At 35.5% G+C, this 24,976-nt stretch overlaps 1 protein-coding gene across 1 annotated transcript in view; it reads right to left on the bottom strand.

The window, feature by feature from the left end:
• EPHA6 (EPH receptor A6) overlaps positions 1 to 24,976 on the bottom strand; it is an 894,187-nt gene that overhangs the window by 262,542 nt on the left and 606,669 nt on the right. The window contains exons 8-10 of the mRNA XM_007459872.1: positions 12,934 to 13,042; positions 10,133 to 10,203; positions 6,264 to 6,389 (exon numbers count right to left, since the gene is read on the bottom strand). Of these exons, the coding sequence (XP_007459934.1) occupies positions 6,264 to 6,389; positions 10,133 to 10,203; positions 12,934 to 13,042 (306 nt within the window). The remainder of the gene's footprint in view (positions 1 to 6,263; positions 6,390 to 10,132; positions 10,204 to 12,933; positions 13,043 to 24,976) is intronic.

Genomic DNA, 24,976 nt, shown 5'->3' with positions numbered 1-24,976 from the left:
TTTTTACTGAGTGTCTATAGCATGACAGGTCCTCAATATGTGTCATCTCTAACTCTTACATGAATCCTGCAAAATAACTATTATTATTATGAATCTATTTTATAGATAAAGCAAATTTCCGAAAGAACAGTAAATTGCAGAAGGTCACTGAGTGAATTAGTAGCAAAGCTGTGATTCAAGTCTGCATCAGTGTGCCTTCAGTCTCTGTGTTTTTAATTCATATCATAATGTCCAGGGAGAATGGACTGTGAAATAAAATTCATATTTTACGGCAAAACAAGAAAAATTTAGACAAAAATTCTTCTCTGCCTTCTGGCCTCCTTTCTCCCACCACTGTGCATTGTGTATCTGCATTATCGACCAGACCTGCCTCATGGGCAGAAATACCTGCTCAACCATAAACAGCAACATTCACCTAGCATCAACAAGACAGCTTCTTAAAAGATAACAGTACTTCTTGATCTTGTAAGGGGTCACATGACCCACCATGATGACGCTTAGATCTGGATTATGTAAACTTCTTAATAGTAAGTAATTTGATCTACAGCCATCTGTCTCAGAAAATTTATATAACTGTGCTTTGACTTCTATCAGGTGGAACAGTTCTCAGAGCTTTCTGAGATGCTCTTCCTAGGTTAAAATCCTCAAATTTGGCTCGAATAAAATTTTCCATTTCTTTGTTAGATTGACTGATTTAATTTTTTGTCGACAGAGTAAAGCCCATCTTTCATTACATCATTTGATTTAGAAAGCTATGGAATTCTTGAGTAAAAAGCACAAAGATCTTGCCAGAATCTGTTGTTGATCCTACTTTCAGTCTATTGGTTGGGCAAAGGAGTTTCCTAGAAAAGAAAATGAATCTGACCTCTACCATAAATCCTTTAAGTTGAAAGACAAGGACAAAATTTGTATCTGATAAGATCATCTCATCTAAAGATAGAGGAAATGAGCCATAAATTCAACTCTTTGTAAAAAGTAAATTGTGCAACCGCATCTGTAATACTGTCTACGTTTCTCATTGTCATGTTGCCAAAAATTATACTATAGCTGTAGAAGAGGAACAAAAATAATAAAGGGGATGAGAAAGTTTAAGATAACTAAAATTAATAGATTCTAAACTACAGAAAAGAGGTTGGCTGAAGGATGGCAGAGGAATTAAGAAAGGCACATAAAGCAAGCATTTTGCTTTGCACATTATCATGTGCAACTATGACCTCAAATGGGAAAGGCAATAAGGGAATCAAATATTAGGCTGAATAAATCACTTATTTGACATTCACTTTTTATATCCTTCTTGTTGTCCTTTTGACTTTCTTTTACCTGAAGATGGTTGCTGAGAAACCAACAGCTAAAAGTTCCTGACTTTTCAAGGAAGAGAAAAAATAATGGTGACAGTAAGCCAGGAGAAGACAAGGCTGATAGTGGAGGTGGTAATGAGTTTTGTACAGATAAAGGGACAGAATATGAATGATGGGGAGATATTATGCATTTCCGTTGAGACTAGGGAAAAAGGGAAGGTCAAATATAAGAAGGGTGCCCTATGGGCTTAGAGACATAAGAACGATTTTTTTCAGTGGAATAATGTGGCAAAATTTTAGATACTCTGCAAGTTTTTCATAGAATGGTTTAGGTTCAGTACTACCATGAAAAAGAAAGAGCCTTCCAATGACCTTTTTCAGCCCATGATTAAAATTTAGTTTACCAGTTTTCTCATTATCTCTCAAAGTATGTGTAAAATAATGATTCTACCCTAATCTGACTTGGCTCTCTTAGCCTGGGAATTTCTGTTTTACTGTTTCTGTTTTCCTCTGGCCACAGTATTTCATTTTATCATGCAAAAAGTCAAAGGAGATAGATGATCTTTATCGTCTCCTATGCAACAGAGCTACTCACTTCATTTAAAGGGAAATGTGCATTTTCATGGAAATTCAGGCCTGTATTGATGAACTAAGAAAGATAAACTGCCACTATTAAACATAATAGTGATATACAAAAGAAAAAAGTCCTAGAAAACACATTTTAAAAAATAGTAAAATTTACACTGAAAGATAGCATATATAATTTAAGAATATACATACAGCCTAGATATTGGATAAATTAAATTTTCCAAGGACTTGTCACATAATATTTGGATGGTTATAAAGTTGAAAATCCCAGGACAAAGGTTGTGGAAGACAGGTTGAATACATAGGTCTTTGATAAGCATAGTGACTTAATATGAAAAAACTAATTAGCTCAGTGCCTTTTTATAAGTAGACATTAGTCATCTAATAAACATTTTTCAGTGGACATGTTAAGAAATGTCATAGGTTAGGTGTGATATCATTTTCCATGCTCTTTTCTTTTAATGTGACTATTTTGGGGTTCACTTTTTAATAACACATTTAAGAAATACTTAATGATTATATTATATTTCTCCCAACTGGAAACCTGGAAAGCATTCTTAACTATTTCTTTGCCAAAAAACATGGAGGCCTTGCAGATTTTTCCTCAGCAATGAATTGTGAATCTAGTCATCCTTCTCTATTGCTACTCTCAGTGCCTTAACGGGACCTGATATCTTTCATCCAACAATTATCAAGACTTGATATCTTGTCTCTCTTTCCCATCTTCCCCACAACACTCCCCCCTCTGTACAGCATCCACATTTCCCCTTAAGTCCTTTAATTTACACTTCCAAGGGGAACAGGAATATCTAATGCACACAGGTGATAAGGAAATGGAATTTGAGAAGAAACAATCAAATGGGTGGGGAAAAAATTAAGAATATGATGCAACCAGAGGAAAGTATTGACAGTAAAAATTTGGGCAAATAAACAGTTGTGCAATTATGTTGATGAGGTTCAGGGCGGGCTGCCCCAGAAGGTGCCACTTTGGCACGAGGAGTATTTTGAACCGTAGATAATCGAGGCCCAACAGATGCGAGGAGAGCTTTATACCACCCTCTTAACTGCCTAAAACCACTTAGATAGAGGGTCTGGTCCAGGAAGAGAGCTAACATCAAAGATAATTACAAAGACTGAGAGTTAGGTGCCTAAGCTTGCAGGGGGCAGGGGGCAGGGCCTTGAGATCAAATTCGTCTGTGCCCCACTGTCTCTGTAAGGCTTGGCAAACATTTGCTTACCAAACATTTGCTCTTCCTATCCTCCTATGAATTTTCTTCCTTCCTTCTGAAACCCCAAACCCCACCCTCTTCTTCTCAGCTCAAAATGGCATATAAGCTTCAGTTGCCTGTCAGTGAGAGCCTCTCATTGTCTTTTTGGGGCTCCTGTAGTACATAATTAGATTTTTTCTTCCTGTTAATGTCTTACGCCAATTTAATTAACAGACCAGCCAAAAGACCCTAGAAGGGTAGAGGAAAGTTTTTCCTCCCTTACAATGTCATGGATGTTAGAAAACTCTATTAATTCCTTCGTTTGACTGAACAATGTTTTTTTCACACTGCTGCTGAGCTTTAGGAACATGACCTAATGGGGTTAAGTAACAATAGAGTAGTACAGGCCAGGGGTACAAAGAGGGAAGTTATATTACAATAGTTTTTCTCATATAGCATTTTGATTTTTCTGAAAATAGTAAAAGATCACTTAGCATATTGTTTGAAAGCTGAAATAGTCAAAGGTGAATAATTATAAAAGGGACACTGATGTTAATCCTATACACCTATACATCTTCTGTCTTTGCCAAAAAAAATGAACCCCATTATGACATACTAGAGTTTAGACAGAATAGGGAGGCCGTGATATTAAAATAGTCTCTTTAATAGTTATGGTTTGCTTTGGCAATATCTGTCATACTTTTTTTCAGGATAAAATTATATTTTGGTTAAAAAAACCCAAACACTAAAGATAAACTGAATTTATTTGTCTTGCTAACTAAAGAATGTCACTAGCACTAGCCATCCAGCTCTATAAGGACTGAGTTATTAGCCACTGCAGCCACTGACCTTTAATACACCCTGAAAGGAGTTCAGGGCAGAAATCAGGAATGAAGGCACTCTGTGTTCTGGGAAAACTGGCAGAACAAGTCTTCAGCTAGTTAGATATTTTCTGGAGAAAATTTTTATGAACCTGGATTCTTGTATCTTCCCATACTTAGAAAAGCACTAAAACCATTAACTAAGATATCTGTTCCTCCTCATGACTATGACTAGCTGCAACCTTCTACCGAGTTGTGAGATGTGCGCTTGGTTGTATGTATCCCACTTGGCAAATCCCCCCTTACCTCTTTGGAACAGTTTCTCAGAGCTATCTGAGAGTCTGTCTCCCAGGGAATAGTCCTCAGTAAGACAATGAATGAACTCAACTCGCAGCTTTTAAATTGCGTAGTTTTTTTTTTTTTTCAGTTGACACTTTGCACACCTCAGACACTTGATTTTTCTCTCAACGGATTTCAGACATTGGTGTTTAAAATATGCACAAAACTCTACAACAAGAATTACTTCTCCTGTACCTACATGAGTATGGAACAATGCAGTATGAAAGGTCATACCATTGTTTTCTCAGGGGCCAGAGGAAGAAAGCCAAATATAGGGTGCAATGGAATTACTCAACCTCCTCTCTTTTCTCTTCCTCTGCTATCTTAAGAACCCCCAAACTAAATGGATATAATGCAATCACTCTTTTCAATTATGCTTTTAATGCCTATTGACGTGCTTTATGTTCATCAGAAGAGAATAGAGAATCTGGTTCCATTCCAGGTTCTTAATCTTTCTGATAAGACAACCTCTTTGGCTGTGAGCATCAAGATTTAAGTGTATAGGACCCTTGTGTCAGCTTTCAGAGGGAAAATAGGCCATGGAGGAGATGAGATGATCCATGGTGCAGAAGGAGTGAAATGACATAAGGAAGGGCTCTCTCCAAATTTCCTGGAATTCTCAGTGTAGTGCTAGCTCTCTGTGAAATAGTCAGCTTCTTGGGTGTAGTCACCCAGCACCTTGAGTTTAGAAGTGCTCTGATGTTTAATGTTCTGTTGTCACTGTCTTGAAATTCTTAATAGTCTTCTTAACAAGGAACTCTACACTTTCCTTTTGCACTGGTCCCTGCAAATTATGTAGCCAGTCTTTCTGGTGAAGAAGAGTTTTGAAAGGAAGAAAGCCTTCTGGTGTTTGCAAAGACATGACACCCAGCTGGAATGGTATGTTCTGCTCTCTCTAAAGGATTGCACAGATATTCAACACCTAGAGGAGGACAACATCCCCCTTAAGGATTCAGTCTTCCTTCTCTATTTAGTAGCACATTCCCCTCCCCTTTTTAGCTGCATGCATGGCTTCCCAGTTAGAAATTATATTTCCAAACTCTCTTGCATTTAAGTGTATCCACGTGATTGCATTTGGACCATTGAGATGTGAATAGACATGTTTGCAATTTCAGGTTATTGCCTTAAAGACAAGCTAATTGTCCTAAAGGCAAAGGCAAAGAGCCCAAACTCTTTCCTTTTCCTTCTCATAGACCAAAAGGTAGATGGTGCTGGTGACCAGCTCTGACCATTCAGAGGATAACATGCTAGGGGAGGGCAGAGCAAAGAGTAGAAGGAACTTGGGTCCTTTCAAGACCTTCTGCATGAGAGCTCCTCTGCCAGCATGGATTACTCACCTTGGGTCAAGGACTTGCAAGAGGAATACATTTATATTCTGGGGTCTCTTTGTTATATTGGCTTGGCCTGTGCCCTAAGTAATGTACAGAAGAAATTCTTGGGGGCTGGTTCATAATAAATTTGTATTTATCCAGAATAATTGAATAATATAGTGTTCTGAGTATTTGAATATTCTACATACGGAAATTATTAGTTTGCATTAAAGTGATATAAAACTATATTGAACCTAATTTTATACTCAGTGAGCCTCAGAACACTGCTGGATCTTGCAGGACCTCAAGGTCATCACTGTGAATACTAATTACAGTGTATGTCTGTAGACGTTGGGTTTTAAGTAAATCTGTAATAACCTATGACAAACTCCTGAAGTTGCATTTCCAAAACAAATTCCTGAATCACTCTAGTTTCATTGTAATTTGTCTCAATACTGAAAGGATGACTACAGGGTGTTAAAAATAACTTTCATGGATTTTCTCATTGTCTGGAAACTGAATTTGGGCACTTGCAATACTTTTAAAAACAATAACATCATATATACAAAATAATTTTACTTCTCATTTAAAAAAATTTTTCAGTGACTAAAACTGCTAAGATTTAAAATAGTATGTTGATAAACCAGTTACAAAACCATTAAGGAATCGTAACTTCAAAAGTGTAGACTTTATGTTTACCTGCCCCAATGACTCTCTCAATGCGTATTCTTGAGGGATCGATCTCCTTTGCAAATTCATGGACTGCTAGGAATGGGTCTTCATATGTATCTGGATCTATGTAAGTTTTAATTCCTGGGAAGTGTACTGCAACAAAATAAAAGACTGAATTAGTTCAAGGGTATTCTAGTAATCATACATCTTGTGAATATTTGAAATGAGGAGTGACGTACTAAAGTAGTCATTCTTTTTTTTAACTGAACTATAAATGACTCACAATATTATGTTAGTTTCAGGTGTACAACATAGTGATTCGATACTTTTATACATTACAAAATGATCACCACCATAAGTCTAGTTACCACCTGCCACCATACAAAGCTTTTAAAATTTTATTGACTATGTTCCCTGTACTGTACATTACATATCCATGACTTATTTAATGACTGGAAGTTTGTACCTCTTATCTATCGGATAATTGCTTTACAATGTTGTGTTAGTTTCTGCTGTACAACAAAGTGAATCAGCCATATGCATACATATATGTGTTTTTGTTTTCTTCAGGAAAATATCCAGAATTGGAATTGTTGGATTGCATAGTAGTTCTATTTTTACTTTTTCGAGGAACCTCCATACTGGTTTTCAAAGTGGCTGTACCAATTTACATTCCTGCCAACAGTGCATGAGGGTTTCCTCTTCTCCACGCCCTTGCCAACACTTGTACTTTGTTGTCTCTTTGATAATAACCATTCTGACATGTGTGAGGTGATACCTCATTGTGGGTTTGATTTTCATTTCCTTGATGATTAGTGATGTTGAGCATCTTTTCATGTGTCTATTGCCCATCTGTATGTCTTCTTTAGAAAAATGTCTCTTTAGCTCCTCTGCCCATTTATTAATCGGGTTGTTTGTTTTTATGATGTAAGCATTCTTGTTACTTAAATTCAATTCTCTTTTCTATTTTTGTCTCCCCCCCCCACCCACTTGCCACCCCCATTAAAGCTTTGAATTCTTGGACTCAAAATTTTATTTACCTAACTCTCGATGTAAAATGACCTGGTAATTTCAGAGAGAGTGAGCTGACAAGTTCCATAAGACACATTTTTATTATATTTCTGTAAAATGCTTAATCAGCTCACTTAGCCACTAGTACCCATATATTTTACATTTGATCTAGCTCAGGACATGGGGGAAACAAAGCATAAACCTTCTCCCCCTCCAAAAAAAAAAAAAGCCCCTTAGAGTCCCTCCTGGATCTTTGTACTCTAAGGCACTAGGTTTTCCTGAACTCATGTCCCAGTCCTGTGGTCTCTCCCCTTCCAGAAACTCTTAGGCAGTAAAGCACAGACTCCATGGCACAGTGACAGGGAGGACCACTACACTGTGGAAACGGCCCTGTCCTGTGTTCTTGTAGTTGCTTCCATGGCCAAATTGCACATTGTCCTGAAAAGGACCCACTGTCTACCCTGGAGGGGAGGATAAGAATCAAAGGTCCAAATCTGGTCACTGACCAGATGTAGCTGCTCCTCTTGCCCTGGTGGGTGCTCACAGCCCACAGGCAGTTAGGAAGATGAATAGGGGTGGCTAGAAAATTGGATGTCTGGCTGCATATTAATTTGCAACTCCTTCAGTATGTAAAGCAGTCACAGACTGCCTGTGGATATTCCTCTGTTTTGCTCACTGGTTTCTGTTTTCCACATCAGGTTTCTAGCTCCTGGAGGACAGGAGATCATTTCTTATACATCTTTGCACCTTTCCAAATACCTTGGGTGTAGTTTTATAGGCAATAAACATACAGCAAACCTTTACTGAATACGAATTAGTAAGGATTAAAAGATAAATGCTAAATTTGTGGCAGAGTAAATTATATCTGTTTTTGTTGCTTCTTAGATTTTGAAAACCATACAACACCCTGAATTAAGCATTGCCTAGGTCTCCTTAGAAACATGCTCTTGCAAGAATATCTCAAAAGCAAACAAACAAAAGGCAATAAAATGAGTTTAGAGGAGGCGATGAAATGCCCATTATTAACAATAATTTGCTTCATGAGTTCTTCTATGCCTGTTGTCTTCTTTCATTACTTTTTGCCTCCTGTCTTCTAGTACTGGATTTGAGTACTAGAAGTACTCCTGAAAGAGCTCCAGTAAATCATATTTCTCGATAGATTTGAATGATTCTGAAATGCTATGCTTTTCTTGACTTCTCTAACTCAAGAATTTGACTTTAGATTGGAGGAAACAAGAACAGATCATTTGTACCTCTAGTTCATATTCTTCAGGATATCTTTGTAACAGTAGGAGTTGTGATTTCAGATTGAATGCTAGAAGCTCAAAGGCTACTATGAGATGATTAGTAGTATCATATTGATAACATTACTTTATGCACAGGTAACAGATGCCATTTATTAACTCATACATGGTTTTAACATTTAACCATTCAATAATTTAAAGTGATATACATTCTACAGAATAAACTGATTAGTTAGTATCACTTTTTTTTTTTTTTTTTTTACAATATATGTAGTATAGGAAAAAAAAAACCCAAACTTAGTTTCAATTTTGAATATCTGGTTACTACTTATTCGTGTCTTCTTAAACATCTGTTTGTTATCTTTCTTCTATTGTACCTGGCTGCCTCAGGTTATTTTCATTGCTTCTTGCTGGGCCCATCTGGTTTAGTTTATGCTAAACTGCTAGTTGAAAAACAGGTAATAAATACCTCAGGGGCATCTTTTTCTTTTGCAATTCAGTACTGAATTCACTGCAGTGAATCTTAGGGTTGCTCAGCTTAAGTCATTGGTCCAGGTGTCTAGATCCAGGTTTCTGCCTCTGTCTACATTATTTTCAGCTCATCCTTTGCCTGGTATCAGCTGTCTCGGCTCTCCCTTCTCTGCCAGGGCAGTGACCCTAAAACTCTTTGTGAAAAGAACCACCTAGGAGAGCTTCCTGAAAATGCTATGTCTTAGCCCTACCCTGGACCTTCTGAGTCTGAACTTTGGTGAGTAAGGGTGAAACATTCTAATGCAGCTTGTCCTCAGACCTCTCTCTGAGAAATCATATGAGCCTTAAAAACAGCCCTAAAGCATCCCTCTAGTTTATAATTTCCTCACTTAAATCCTTTCCGTTAGCTGGAGGGTAATATAGATCGAAAAGTCCCTTATAACTTGAGCTCAATGTGAAATAGAAGATGAGTTTAAATAGTTAAACAACTTGCCTCACATATTATCTCTATACTGTGGTTAGAGAACATCCCTTTCTTGCTAATTCAGCGTCTCATGCCAGAGAATCTGTCTTGACAAAGTAGTTTGCAATTTGGAGGTGAAGGTGGGTGTTGGGGAGGAGATGGTGGCAATTATCAAACCAACTATAGTGGTAATTATAGCTTGCTTGGGAAGAGATCCTTCAAATGAATATAACCTTGTAGTCAGCTCAAGGATTTCATACATATTCTAAGAGTTAAAGAGCTGATTTTCTTTTTTAGTGTTAATGAATTGTAAATTGATTTGTTATATGTTAAATGACAGTCCCTGTAAGAGGGAATAAGAATTCCTTAATATTTCTATGGCTAATGCTCCACTAAATAAAACCAACTAATGTTTTGGAGCCATTGTGAATGGTAAATAACTAGATATAATCAGTCATCTTATAATTTTAGCATATTCAATCTGTTGTGTTTTCCAGCAAGCAGAATTAAGAAAAAGGTAATATTATTTAATGAGAAGCAGGTGCAATTTCCACCAGCAAACCTAGAAACCAGATGAAAAGTCTTAATGCTGAAAGATTGGAACTGAATTTCTTTGGCTTTCACAATTCATGGATACAAGTTTAAAATGAACTCTTGAAGTGCTGGAACAGTAGAAAATCATGAAAGACAGTCACTGAACTACTTACAATGCCCATTCTGTAAGTCCTTTCTTCTCTTCTCTTCTGACTTCATTTTGGCCTTTATATACCATTGACATCTTTAAAAAAGGTAAACAGAATCTTATTTTAGTAATTATGCAGGATAAGAACCAATATTAATTAAAAAACTTATCACCCATAGGCAAAAGTTATCATAAAGACCACTTTTAAGAACATATTTATAACATGTGAAAATACACCATAGAAGGTTTTTTTTTAATACATCAAAATTAGCCCCAGATAGGAATAAAATACTCTCAAGTGGATTGATTGATCCAAATAATAGGAAGCTTAGATAATATTTAATAACAAGCAATAACCATCATGTCTTTCCTTATATGGTCTCTAATAGCTAGAGTCAATGAACTGCATTAAAAGTCACAATGGAAAAATTGTTTTTGATTCAGAATCTCAGAAATTTAGACAACTGTCTTCCAGTTTCAGTGCTAAACCACATTTTTTTTTTTTTAATATTAGAAATGTGGTGGAGGCATGTTCTGTTCTTTCTCGGAAGAATCACGCTCTGAAGAACAGGCAGGTGCTTATCTCCTATGACTTCTTCAACATGAAAAATTCGGCAACATCCATATTATCTGACAGCTCATCAAGTTGCTAATTCCAAATGGTTAAACAGAATACATCTGTGGTGCACAACCCAATCTTTCAGTGTGAATTTGGTCTCAGATCCTATGACAAATTGCATATTTATTCAGATACGTCTTACAATTTTCATAGAATAATTTCTAGTGAATGCTCCCCTAGCATAGTGCTTAAAAGATGCTCCAGAATGAATTATTTTATCTTATGTAATTGAACTTGTTTTTTTCCAGTATGTAGAATGTTAAGGCAATTTCTGATGTCACATAAATTGGCAAACATGGAAACTGTACTAAATTATTTTCAACTTTCAATTTTTTTGATTATTAAATCTTTTTAAAAATGGTATTCAAATTCTGCTTCAGGAATCCCAAATAAAGATAACAGTCGAGCCCAAATCTCAGGTTTATTAGGCCAATTTTATTTAGCCTACAATGACTGTAGTCTTCTTTTGTCATATTTATGTGTAAAGGCAGTATTTTCTGATATTTTAATGAAATGTTTTTCTACATGTGTGTGTGCTATTTAAATCACTGTTTGCTGAAATACTCTGTGAGGAAATAAGGCCTTAGCTCATGTTCTACAAAAACATAAAATATAACTTAAAAATCAGAACCAATTTTGCTACATGTTGAATCACTATTAAATAAAATAGCATTTGAATCAATTTCCATTATGAACTTAGAGGCATTCTTTAAAATTGACAATAAATATGACACTGCTATTAAAATGAACTCTGAGACACTATTAATTGCAAGAGTCATGCTATGTCTATTAATACACCTGAAAATTTTAAGTGAACATAGGGGTAAATGTGCCCCTTTTACAATTAATTTCATAAGGAAGTCAGCATTTCAACTTAACCACATTAGAATATCCTCATGTTTCTTTGTTCCTTGATAAATCCTATAATGTGGATTTGTTATAACTAAATCTGATACACTCTTTTAACAGGCAGCAGTTACATTTCCTCAGGGACCCACACTTGATAAGTGTCTAAGTAATTGTCAATTTATTGATCTATACTTCTAGTCTGCTGTCAAATTTTCAGATATTTTTTCATATATGCATATCCTCTATAAGTCTGTAATGATTTTTAACAAAATATTGGTATGTAAGAGTTTTAAAAATGAATAAAACAAAGGGTGTTCATAGTTGCTGAACTACTGGCTCTGAAGGTAATTTCTGGGCATCATCAAATAATCAGGGTTTCCCAGTAGAGCTGGTGTACTTTAGCTGGAGTCAGTAAGGATGAGTATTGTTTCACTGGCATTTTTATTACAGTTTTAAATCATGACACTGATATTTTGCTGTATCAGGAAAACTCTCAAGGTATTTTGTGCCACTATTGATAATCTAGATGGAATATTTTCCCCTTGTAGGAGTGAAAATATGATCTGAAGACTTCACAATTTCTGCCAAAAGTCTGGGCCAAATATCAAAGGCTCAATAAGAAATGACACTTATTCTTTTAAATAATTTCATACACATTATCTTCATTCACATCTCTGCATTGTAACTGGCTCATGGAAACAATCTAATATGTTTAAAAATCAATAAAGCATTTTAATGCTTTGTGATACCAAACTGTGTAAAAATAGAAATCTAAGGTTTAGATGGATGAAGCACTTTGACCAGCTAGTTGTGATTCAAGTCTAGGTCTTTTGCTACATTAAATTTATTGTTATTTTAAATTTTCATCCATATTACTCTTAGGCGGAAAAATAACTTGATTTATACAACCATTAATATAGTTCTAATATAGATCCTTTCAATATTTAATGGTAGAATAAAACATTTCTATAATATTAAGTTTATAAAGCACTTTATATATATTGTTCAGTTTCTCTGTTGAATTATTTTTTTTCCAAGCAAAATCCCTTTAATGGTATAATTTGATTGCAGTAAAGGAAAAACCCAGACATAACTTGTTAAGTAGGATTTTATCACTCATTGTTTTCAAAGTGTTTTTATCAAGTCTTCAGTTGCTTCCATATTCAGGGAACTGTTGACACAGAGAACTTGCCATGGTGGTTCTATTGCCACATAGAGTTCACTGTCAGAGTGGAATCTGCCTTGACCCCTTTTTCTCACACGTATACTTTGCTAAGTTTAAAAGCCCCTGAACACACAGTGTATAAGAAGAATGGTTATTCACAAATCTTGGAAATACTCTGGTATAATTCAGTTACCTTCCAGTGATTAAGAAGAACAAAGTAAGAATGACGAGGAGAGTGAATCCTCCCACGGCCGCGGTGGCTATCACGAGAATCTGCCCCTGTTCTGCTGCCATGTCAGAAGCTGAAACACAGGTACGATATTAGCATTTCCCTGGGTGACGTTTCACTACCAAATTGTTTTACAACTTAGTATATGCTTGAAAATATGGTAATGCATACCAAAAAATCCCACCACATTTGCCCTTTATTTGGCACACAAGATGCAAACTCCAAATGAGGGCTGAAGACCGAGGTCATAACCCACCACATAACCCTTTCTTCTTTTTTGCAAAAATACCAAGAAAGCAGATGGATTCCTAGTACCCCTCATTTTAAGATTAAGTAGGTTTTGCAAAATTAAATCAGCAGACGCACCAAAGGATTTTGTTTATATAATTGCTCAATTATTTACCTGAACACTTTTGCCAACTGTTGGGCTACACCCTGCAGGCCTGCAAACCTTGTAATTGCCCAGGTGAGAGACAAAAGAAAGAGCCAGAAGACAGTGACAGACAGCGATGGTTTATTGGTTAGGGATTCTTACAAGTCTGTAAGTCCTGGAGCGACACCCCATTGTGGACAGAAGAGGACAGGACACAGTAGCAGTCTTCACTATAGAGGTGGGGTGGTGCTACCATTTATAGGGGGAATTGACTTCAGGTTGGCTCATCAGTTACCAGGGAAACCAGCGGCTGGTACAGGTGGCAAGCATGTAGGCAGTTACTGATTAAACCCTATAATTAAGAGGATTGTATAGTCATGTGAGTAGGGTGTAGGTGAAGCATGGGCTGGTCAAGCAGTGGGTGGACAGAGAGTAAGAGGAGAGCCATCTTGAGTGGCCTGACCATCCACCAACAGACCAGGCTTTACAGACTGTTTTGATGTCTGTTTTCACAAAGTGAAAAGGCTATTATTGCACAATTTAAGAACAAACTTCTTTATATTTCATAGAGCTTAATTCAAACATCAAAGTTATGAATTCCCACCTCTAGAGCACAAGGGTATACATAGTAGTTGTTTAGATGTTTGACTAGCAGTCATTTAAAAAATGACATTTAAAAGCTTCCTTGTTTCAGGAAAAGTATAGATTATGTATGATAACAGCATATTACTTCTCTCATTTACAAAACTGTATCAAAACTGCAAGGGCTGCAAGTTTCACTAACCTCCCAGGAATCTTTTAAAATATTTTAGTTCAATTAATTCATTAGCACTTTTCCTTCTCTGTATTACTGAAGTTTTAATGAGATACAATTTTATTGGACGGCATATGGGTAATTGCTTAATAATAGAAGTAAGGAAACTGAAGCTCAGTGAAGTTAAAGAACTTGATCCAGCTCACGCATGACTATCACCAGAATTCAGGTTTTACATATTTGTTTCATTTCTCCTTCCTATGCTACAACTTGCAATAATAATTCAGTTAATTATCAATATTCTAAAACATTAAATCAATCAGTGCCTCCAATATCCCTTAACTTAAATAAAGCTTGATTTTTATTCAGATTACTATAAAAAATGATTAATCAGTTGAAAGCAGCGAACTGAATCAAACAAAGAATATAACTGAAAAGCAAACTGCTTAATTCTCTACCATAATAATTTAAATTTATTAAACCTGGGTACTTTCCGTAGAAGTAGATCTTTTTCTGGGAATCAAGTACGGGGTAAACTATGTGCAAATCATAGCCAGAGTAATAACTTTCTCATAAAAATGACATATCTACTAGAGAATATCTAAACCTTAAATGCTACTGTTGTGTCAGTAAGAAACCAGTCAAGCATTTAGGAGGCTTTTTAAGAAATCTAAATGTAAATAAAAACAAAAGTCATTTATGTTCAGGTTTTAGTAAGAAATTTACTAAACCTTGGAATTAGACCTTAGTCACTATGATTTAATCAAGATATTTTCAGGCAATCTATTTCAGTGTTGAGTTGTAGCTCACAATCTGTGTAGAGACAAGTTAAATAGTTGAATCTTATCCAATAAATAATGTACTGAAGGTATTTTATTAGGTCCTCACTGGATTTCCTAATCTTCAAAATAACACTGGTACCATGGGAATTAATGTGTGCTTTAAAATGTCACATTTTCTCATTGAAAATTATTGAATAAAAAATTGTATGGAGTAGATGTTATAGAAAACATTAACTTTTTGAAGATAAAGGAGGTAGCATTTAAAAAGAAAACATTATTTACTTACCAACTGGTGTATTTGTAAAATATATAGTTCAAGAGTTTTAAACCTAGAGCATGTATTTTCATGGTAGCCAGGTAGCAAGTGATTTATTGACACCATGTATTTAAAGTTCAGATGGTGGAGATGATTATGTAATTGGGTGCCTTTGGAAAATCAGATTACCTCATTATAGAAAATTGTGTTGTTTAATTTAAATAATTGCTCAGTAAAATGCCAGTACTACTAATATATCTTCTTTTTCACCCTTGTGATTACATATTTATGAACTTTGCTTCAATTAAAACTTTAATAGGATAACAGTATTAAGATGTGACACTTTGAAAAATGTATATTTCTGCATAATTGTTTCTTAAACATCTGTATTAGGAATTCTAAACACTCCTCTGTGGAGAATATTATATATATATGCACACATATATATATTTGAAAATAAGTCATTTGAAAATAAGAGTATATAATGTGATGTACTATTATACTGATAGTAAAATTCTCTGGATCATGGGGCTGGGTTGATTATGAAAACATTATGAATCTCATCATCATCAACAATAGCCATATGTACTCAATAGTAAATTATCCTCTAGCAGTATGCTTAGTGCTTCAAATTCATTATCAAATTTATCTGCACAACATCTTAATAGGTAGGTGCTATTATTATTCCTAGTTTAAGTGGTTATATTACTTGCCTAAGGTCACACATCTTGTACACAAGAAAGCTGGCCACCCAACCCTGATTTATCAATCTCCAAGTCCATACTATTGCCACTATTTTGCACCACCATTTATACTAACAGAACAACTGGCTTGGGGCTCTTCTGTGTGTTCTAGAACTATCATAGCCTTGCTTAACCTTGGTTTCATGTCTGTAAAAACGAGAATGTTGAATAAATATTCTTAACACAATCCTTCAGAGCAATTTTACTATGATATTGTGTTATTCACTAAGGCTGCAATCAAATACTGGGAAGAACAAGATTTGCCATATGGAAATAAGAGGAATTCATAGGACCTGTGCTTCAGCTCTTGGTCTGGATAGGGATAATTTCTGCCTTTTTATCATATTAATGTAGCCAAACACAGGGCTCTGACTTTATCTCAGGATAAAGTCCAAAGCCCTTAACTTTGTTAACAAGGGTCTCTACAAATGGCTCTAGCATATATCTCCAGATTCACCTCTCATCATTCTCTAACCATGCTAAATTTCTGACAGTTCCTTCAATGCGCTGGACTTTCATGGTCAATTCCTAATCAATCCTCCTACATGAATATCACATCATTTTCTGGTTGTTTAGATTTTGTTAGGTCCCTAGATATATGTTCCCATAGACCCTTGTACTACTTTTATCCATAAATTTCTATCATGTTTTGTCCTTCTGTTAGATTGCAAATTCTATTACAGGGACTTTATTCACTATAGTATCTATAATATATTGAATGAAGACACCCTCCCCTCCTCACCCTCCCCCAAAAGGAATTTGTAGGTGTAACTGAGGACCTCAATCATCCTGGATCAACTGGGTGGGCCCAAATCCATGAAAAGGGTCCTTATAAGAGATAGGAGAAGAGAAAATAAAGAGGAGAAGGCCAGAGACAGAGACTAGAGTTATGCAGCCACAAGCCAAGGAATGCCTGGAGCCACCAGACAGCGGGAGAGGCAAGGAAGGATTCTCTCCTAGAGCCTTAGGGGAGAATATGCTTCTGCTTCTGGCTTCCATAACTGTGAGAGAATGAATTTGTTGTTTTAAGCCACTATGTGTGGTAATTTGTTATAGTAACCCTAGGAAACTAATACAGTATTTGACCTACAGAGCTTGATACATGGTAGTAGCTCAATAAATATTTGTTTGTGTGAATGGATTGAATGATTGTGTGCATTGGATGATTCTCATATAAAACAGGTCAGATTAACCTAGGGTAATCCATATTCTTGCCTTCCACTTGGTATGTAGAGATTTACCTTGAAGGTAGTAACGTTATGTATATGAAGCAAGTCTATCCAACACTATTTTAATCAGAAGACTCTAATTATTCTGTATTATTGGAGATAATGCTTCCTGGAAGGCAGGGACTACTAGAAAGCACAGACTTCTATATTTGATCAAGTTGAGTAGATTAAGTTTATAAATGTGAATCCAAGGTTAAGAATTTATTAGTTCATTCAATAAATGTTTATTGAGCACCTATTACATGGCAGGCACTGAGACGGACTCTAGGGATACAGTGGTAAACAATAAAGACTGTCCTCCTGGATTTACCATCCAGTGGGGAAGATAAACAATGAGCAAATAATTACGAGTCTACGAACTGTTACAAAAGAGAAACTGTAAGGTGCTCTGGAAGAGAATAAACAGCCTTTGACGGTGAGTCAGCAGAGTGGGAGTTTGGAAATACGATGTGTTGGAAGAAGGAGGAGGAGGGGAAGGAAAAGGAATAGGAGGAGGGAGACAGTGAGGAGTTGTTCCTTGTTTAGAGGTCTCAAAGACTTGATTAATGTAAACAGACACTTCGACAAATAAACCATAAAATCATCTACCAAGTGGATCCCATAAAAATAAGTATAGCTACAAATTCCTCTGTTGTGAAAACTTGTCTATAGTACCACCTATTCATGTTTTCAATCCTGAGAAGAAGCTTGCTTATTTCTAATTAGTTTTGTAGGAAAAATGTGTGTGCACAGCAAACCTGTCTTTCAGAAGTAACACAATAAGAAACACAATAATCTATGGTAAGAAATAAAATTTAATTGTGGCTAGGTGATTGGGAATGTTCCTTTGCTTAATGGAATGAGGTTGTAGTCTTAGAAAAAGATAAATATATTAAAATGATATATTTCATTCTATGGTTTGGAAAGAAGCATACTTCCTTAAGAGGAAGCAATTACCCAAGAAGAGTTGCAAATTTGTTACTGAGCAAAGGACTTAGTACCTACCCAATGCCTGGCATAAGTCAGGATGACATTATTAAGTGAGGTTTGCTTTAGATATTGCTATTTAAAGAGAAAAAAGTGAAGTTCTTTACTTGGAATCCAAATACTTAAAAAAATAGATTTCATGTCTTAAGGAAAGTATGAGGGAAAAGCAATTTGGCTATTTTTAACCAAAGAATTTTCTTCTATGGAGGCATATGATTTTGTCTCTCTGTAATCAAGATTATTCTAGCTTATATTTACATTTCAAAGTAAAATCTGTTATTTGTATCCTGTGTCATTTTCTATGCAATAGCTTTTTAAAGTTAACTCTTTTCTGTTTTAACATCTTTTTAAAGTTATGGAAGACAACATTTACATGATTTTTTTGAATAAAGCATTTCTCAAAATGTTGCCCAGTGAAATAAATTTGTTTCATATTCACATGTTTTATTTATGACTCCCAATTTTAGATGAAATGTCAAAATTTCAAATACTATTATCTCATCACTTTACCAAATGATTTTTTTAAACACAGCAGAAATCTCAACAAAGTAATATATGGAGAGCACCCACTAAATTAACCTTAAGGTTTGTTGACGATCGATTCAGGAAATCCTTAGCATTTTTTTTTTCAGGAAAAAAATTCCCCTCTCAGGGTATATATTGCAGTCAGGATTGGTTTAACTTTATGAAATGAGGCATATATATATATAAAGACGTAGCAATATGCAATGGAGACTCATGAGTCTGTAAAATCTCATCACTGTATGGTCATGTAGACATAAAAGTGTGAGATAGGAATGAAAACTGAAGAAATAGTTCTCCTAGATGAAGATAATCTTGTGATTTTTTAGATGGTGTTATTCTCTTGGCCACCTGGACTTGAAGCATGAGGTCATCTTTGATTTTACCTTTCCCTATAACTCCAGGTCCAAAGTCAAATCATTATTATGTCTTGTGTTATCTTGTTTTTATTACCACTGGTACTGCCTCTAAGACTCAGCCTCACGTGATTAAGCTACTTTTATAATTTTCTATTAGACTGCCTTTCCACAGTGTCTCTTCCTAATCCAACCCACATTATGTGGCCAGATAATTATACTTCAAAATAATACTTTAAAATACTCAGCAAATAAAATGATTTAAAAATTAAAAAAAAACAAAAAACAAAAAAACCTCAGACTTTCCTATTGCCTAGAGAGTAAAATCCTCCCATCGCAGTAAGTATACCATTCTTAGAGATGTCCAAGACTGAAACTTTGGACTCAGCCCTCACATAATGCAGGCAGATCATCAGATCATCAATCCTGTCATCCCTACATTTTAAAGTATTTCTTAATTCATTCCCATTCCCTCCTAACCCCACAGCTATTTTCTTAGTTCAGATACTCATCTTATCACACGTATTTGAATTCAGCTAGATGGCAAGTTCAATTATGTGGAAGGCGGTGGAGCAGTGGCAGACAAGACAGACGTAAAGAGCCTCTGAAGAAACATCTGACAGATGTTCACATACTAATGAATGCAGAGTTTACTCATAAAGCAGCTTCAGTGCCTCACACTCTTACTTCAGACATGTTTATTGATTTCCAAGTTCACAAAGCAGATACCTGAAGACAGGGAATTGAATGGAAGTGCACACTGCTAGGCTGACTGAAAGAACAACTGGGAAAACTGAAAATCTGACATAAAATTCCAAAATATGTACTACTCTGGAGGCAGGAGTTGAGGATCAAATAGCCCTATAAAATTCAAGGAGCATCAAAGGACTCACTCACTATGTTAGAACTCAATACATTAACATGATCATTCAAGGTCCATTAAAAAATGCTGAGATATGTTCAAGATATTTTACATAAAAGGACGGGAGTTTGTGGATGCATTATTAGAAAAATATTCAAAATATTTAAAAATTTTAAAAATAATACTTTAAAGACCTCTGTCTGAAAACTTCAACTATCAAAAATGATTCATTTTCTGAAGATTTCCATTTTTTGGCCCATTTCAACTATGTCATAAGCTTCTTGAGGGCAGAAATAATATCATTCTCCTTTCTGTATCACATGGGGTTAGTACAGTGCCTTATACAGTATAGGGATTAATAAATGCATATTTTCATGAAGAAGAGATAAAGTACACATTCTAGATGTAAGGATTAAACATCTAGGACTATAAAAAGTTTTCATGTATGATTTGTTTGGTAATATTAATGTTTAAAAATGTTCTAGTGACACAAAAAATTCCCCTACACTTTTGTATTTTGGCATTTAATATGTTCAAAGATAAATTAATAGAAAATAGTGTGAATAAACTTCTTTATTCAAATATCCCAGCCTAGGGTCTGAATGAAGTACCTATTTAGAGGAAGAGGTATCGCCTGAGATTGTACTAACATGTTCCTTTTATATTCATTCAACATTTGGTGCCATCTACCAAAAGGAAAAATATCCCTAAGACTGGTATACGAGAGAGAGGGAGAGAGAGATAGTGAGATAGATATATATATAGAGAGAAAATAGCCAGAAATTCTCTGATACACTCTAGTAAGCCAGTTACTGAATTCTCATCTCAGCTGGATGGAAACAAACCTCATGAATGATTTCTGTTGAAGTAAAGACCCTTAGCTGGGATTACACTTCTTCAGAAAATTATTTTATGCGTGCTTTCCTCCACTGGTCTGTCATTTCTCCAGAAACAATGCAATTCAGTACTTCAAACTGTGGCTACATTGGGACACAGAAGACTTCAAGATTCACTCTTCTTGATGACCTTAATTTACTTGTCAGATAAAAATGCCAAATGACACAGGGATAATTGGAAAATGTGAATGTGGTACAACTTGATGGAGAGGCAGAAGCAGAGGCAGGTAGTGTAGCATGATGAAACACTTGTCTTTTTCTTTTTTTAAAGAGATTTTTGTCTGCATTAATAAATGGTCAACATGCCTTGCTACAGGTAGGCTTCATGTGACATATATCAAAGAACAAAGAAAAGAGATTGAGGCATTTAAACACCTGGAACTACTGTTAACATTCTAAATGTCATGAGTTTAATTTGTAATTATCTATATTTCATATAATTACTGGCAGTTGAGATAGATCTTTGATAACATTTTTTTTTTTGCAATTGAAATACTCATGTTGCCAAAGTACATATTTCATCATTTTCTTTAAAGATCCAGTGTACAACAGAATTTCCTTACAAATTTCACAAATTCCCTGGAATACTGATCTGGAACCTATTATGTTCAATTTCAAACACTATTCAACAAGTATCATAATAATAATAGTGGATATTTACATATTGGTAGGCATATATATGCACTTGAGGTTATAGCTTTTAATATAAAGGTTAGTGTGGTTGAGATTAAGTAGGTTTGTAATTAAATGTATAGAGATCACAAATTTCATAGGCTTATAAAATAAAAGATTTATTTAGGATCTATTTTTCATAAAAATATTTAAAGGAAAAATCCTGATAAACACAGATTGATTACTTAGAAAAAGTTGCATAGATTTTCTTGAGGAAATCCTCTTCACTGACTCATTATTCATTCAAAAACAACAAAATGTGGCACATATATACAATGGAATATTACTTAGCCATAAAAAGAAAGGAAATTGAGCTATTTGTAATGAGGTGGATAGACCTAGAGTCTGTCATACAGAGTGAAGTAAGTCAGAAAGAGAAAGACAAATACCATATGCTAACACATATATGTGGAATTTAAGAAAAAAAAGAACCTAGGGGTAAGACAGGAATAAAGACACAGACCTACTAGAGGATGGACTTGAGGATATGGGGAGCGGGAAGGGTAAGCTGTGACAAAGCGAGAGAGAGGCATGGACATATATACACTACCAAACGTAAGGTAGATAGCTAGTGGGAAGCAGCCGCATAGCACAGGGAGATCAGCTCAGTGCTTTGTGACCGCCTGGAGGGATGGGATAGGGAGGGTGGGAGGGAGGGAGACGCAAGAGGGAAGAGATATGGGAACATATGTATATGTATAACTGATTCACTTTGTTATAAAGCAGAAACTAACACACCATTGTAAAGCAATTATGCTCCAATAAAGATGTAAAAAAAATAAAAATACACTTTAAATATTTAACAAAGCATTTAAATAAACCTGAAACAACTTTAATTTTTAATTAAATATATTATTAGTTTATACAAATAAAACTATTTACAATTCCAAAAAAAAATGTATTAATCGTTTAGAATGTGCTAAACACTATGATATAAGGATTCGGGAGACAAAGAAAACTAAAGCATATTTTCCTGTCTTCATAGTAGTTTCTCTTTAGCGAAGGGGTTACAGATGTAAGCCTTAATTGTAATATAATAAAATTGTTGCTAAAATGGAGGTACATGTGAAGGTAATGAGGGAAGAGTAGGAGAGTAATAACCTCGATGGGAAGAAGTGAAGGAAGGTTTATAAAGGAGGTGATTCCTAAGCTAAAATGAGAATGATTAGAATAAATTTGCAAGTCACCAAGGTGATGAGTAGATATTGGGACATTCTAGTTTGAAGAAATGACCTCATATATATGGAGACACAAAATAGCTCACCATCTTGAGTTGTTGTTTCTGTGTACTTTGGGATGTCTGAGACACAGATCAAGAGGCTGAATAGAAGGTTGGAGAGAGAGAGGCAAGGGATGGATCACGAAAATTTAAATTGACACCATGCTTATGTTTTTCTCAGGCTACCATTCATACTCAGGTTCAGAGGTAGAGTTGATGGAGATGTGAGTTTCATCAGAATTGCCATTTTTACTGGAGATATAAACTCATGTATATATATGGGAAGGACTTGCCTGAAGATAAATCCAACAGAGAAGAAAGCAGAACTGAGACCAAGAAAGTATTGAGAACATAGTTGGAGAGCCTGGATTTGGCCTGAATCTCATGCTACTTCTTGACTTTGGTTACAGAAAGCAATAAAGTCCCACTTTTTATTAAGCCAGTTGGGGTTTTGTTACTTGAAACTGATAGTCCTATTTAATATAATGAACCAAAGAGGAAAGAATTTGGTTGTATTTTTCCACATGAATATCCTAATATGAGGGGACGGGAGGGTAAGTGGGTCTTTATATTTCCAAACTAGGTACTAATAATTTCTCATTGTTTATTATGTTGCTTGAGCTGGATGTTTTCTATCTCCATTTACTATTGTTTTAAAAAAGTTTAATGTTGAACACAGCCTCCTGAGTATGTTTGTCCCCACAATGAGATGGATAGGATAGGAAGGATAAGGTGAAATGGGATGGGGGGTGGTTACCAACCTTTTGTTATACAAAGAATATCAAATGCTCTGCCTGAAGAGATTCCTTGTTTTTTTTTTTTCCTTTAATAGACAGATTCAGGGGGAAATCAGTCCTGTCTAGTGTATATTTAATGGATCTCATGCACTGATTTAATAAAAATTGCATGGATGTAAAAACAAACAAATCAAAAATAAAAACAAATGAACTGACATTTCTGGCAAGTTTAGTGTGACAGCGTGTTAAAATCAGATTGTGGAAGAATCTGCCCAATTTAAACCCATCTAATTATAAACTCATTACTACCAAATCTGGAGCTAAACAGATTCCTGTGGAAGACCTTTACTTAATTTTCTCAGTTAATGATAAAGCAGATTTGAGGCTACAGTTGTCCCTTATATGGCTTCAGTAGAAGTATTTGTGAAACCACAGAAACCAGCAATGTTGGGGTGGAAGTGTAATTTCTCTCAGTTTTATGGACCCAAGCACGGTGTCCCAAGTAATTTAGATCCCAGACATCTAACAGGGACCTGTTACCCCTTATGCCAGAACTCATTTGATCATCATGTTGTAGGGCAAGTTTTTGGATCATTGTTTGAAACTGTTTGAAGCCTGTTCTGAATAACACCAAACTATTTACCTCAACCTTTAAACAATCACTATAATTGGTTCTGGAAAGATTCAAGGAGAATCAACCCTATTTTAAAAAGGACCAACCTATAGTCCTACAAAACTATGGCTCGATTCAATTTTCTCAGAGTCCCTCAATTATTTATGTTAATTGCTTTCCCTTAAACAATGAGTGAGGTCTCCAAGTTAAATATTTTGTATTAGAAGCAAGAGGGTTTTGGGCACAGTATTACTCTACTATTTAATGTTATTATTTTCAAGAAAATAAGGCTGTTTGCTTTGCATATATGTCTTCCACTAAATTTTTAAATCATTGCCTAGAGGATCAAGTTAACTTAAAACTGAGGCTTAGTATTATGATTCCAAAAAAATGAGAGTAAATGCCACTCTAAAAGAATGGTGAACTAAAGGGGAAAATTTTCCTGACATCCCCATTCACAATTTCATGTAATATAAACAGGCATTGTGTTTTATTTATTCATCTTTTAAACCAATATCTTCACAATTTGATACTGATTGTAGACAAACTGCACATGTGCCATCTTGGTAGACAGAAAGATAAACCTCCTTTATGTTGATGATATGGGTTTCATTTTCAACAACTAGAATTGATTTCTGGATACAAATAATTCAGCCATTCTACTGCTTCAGAAAGAATTGTATAATCATCAACTTTATCAAAACTAAAATCATTTTCTTCGGCAGACAAAAGGCAGTTGATCAAAACTCTACAAACTAGGGCTTCCCAGGTGGCGCAGTGGTTGAGAGTCCGCCTGCCGATGCAGGGGGCATGGGTTCGTGTCCCGGTCCGGGAGGATCCCACATGCCGCGGAGCGGCTGGGCCCGTGAGCCATGGCTGCTGGGCCTGCGCGCCCGGAGCCTGTGCTCCGCAACGGGAGAGGCCACGGCAGTGAGAGGCCCACGTAGCGCCAAAAAAAAAAAAAAAAACTAAAAACAAAAAAAGCATATTAAAAACAACAAGGGAAAAACAAAAAATAACACACAAG

Source organism: Lipotes vexillifer, unplaced genomic scaffold, assembly GCF_000442215.2.
Source record: "Lipotes vexillifer unplaced genomic scaffold, Lipotes_vexillifer_v1.1 scaffold448, whole genome shotgun sequence".
Taxonomy (NCBI): Eukaryota; Metazoa; Chordata; class Mammalia; order Artiodactyla; family Lipotidae; genus Lipotes; species Lipotes vexillifer.
This window is presented reverse-complemented; position numbering and strand designations above follow the sequence as displayed.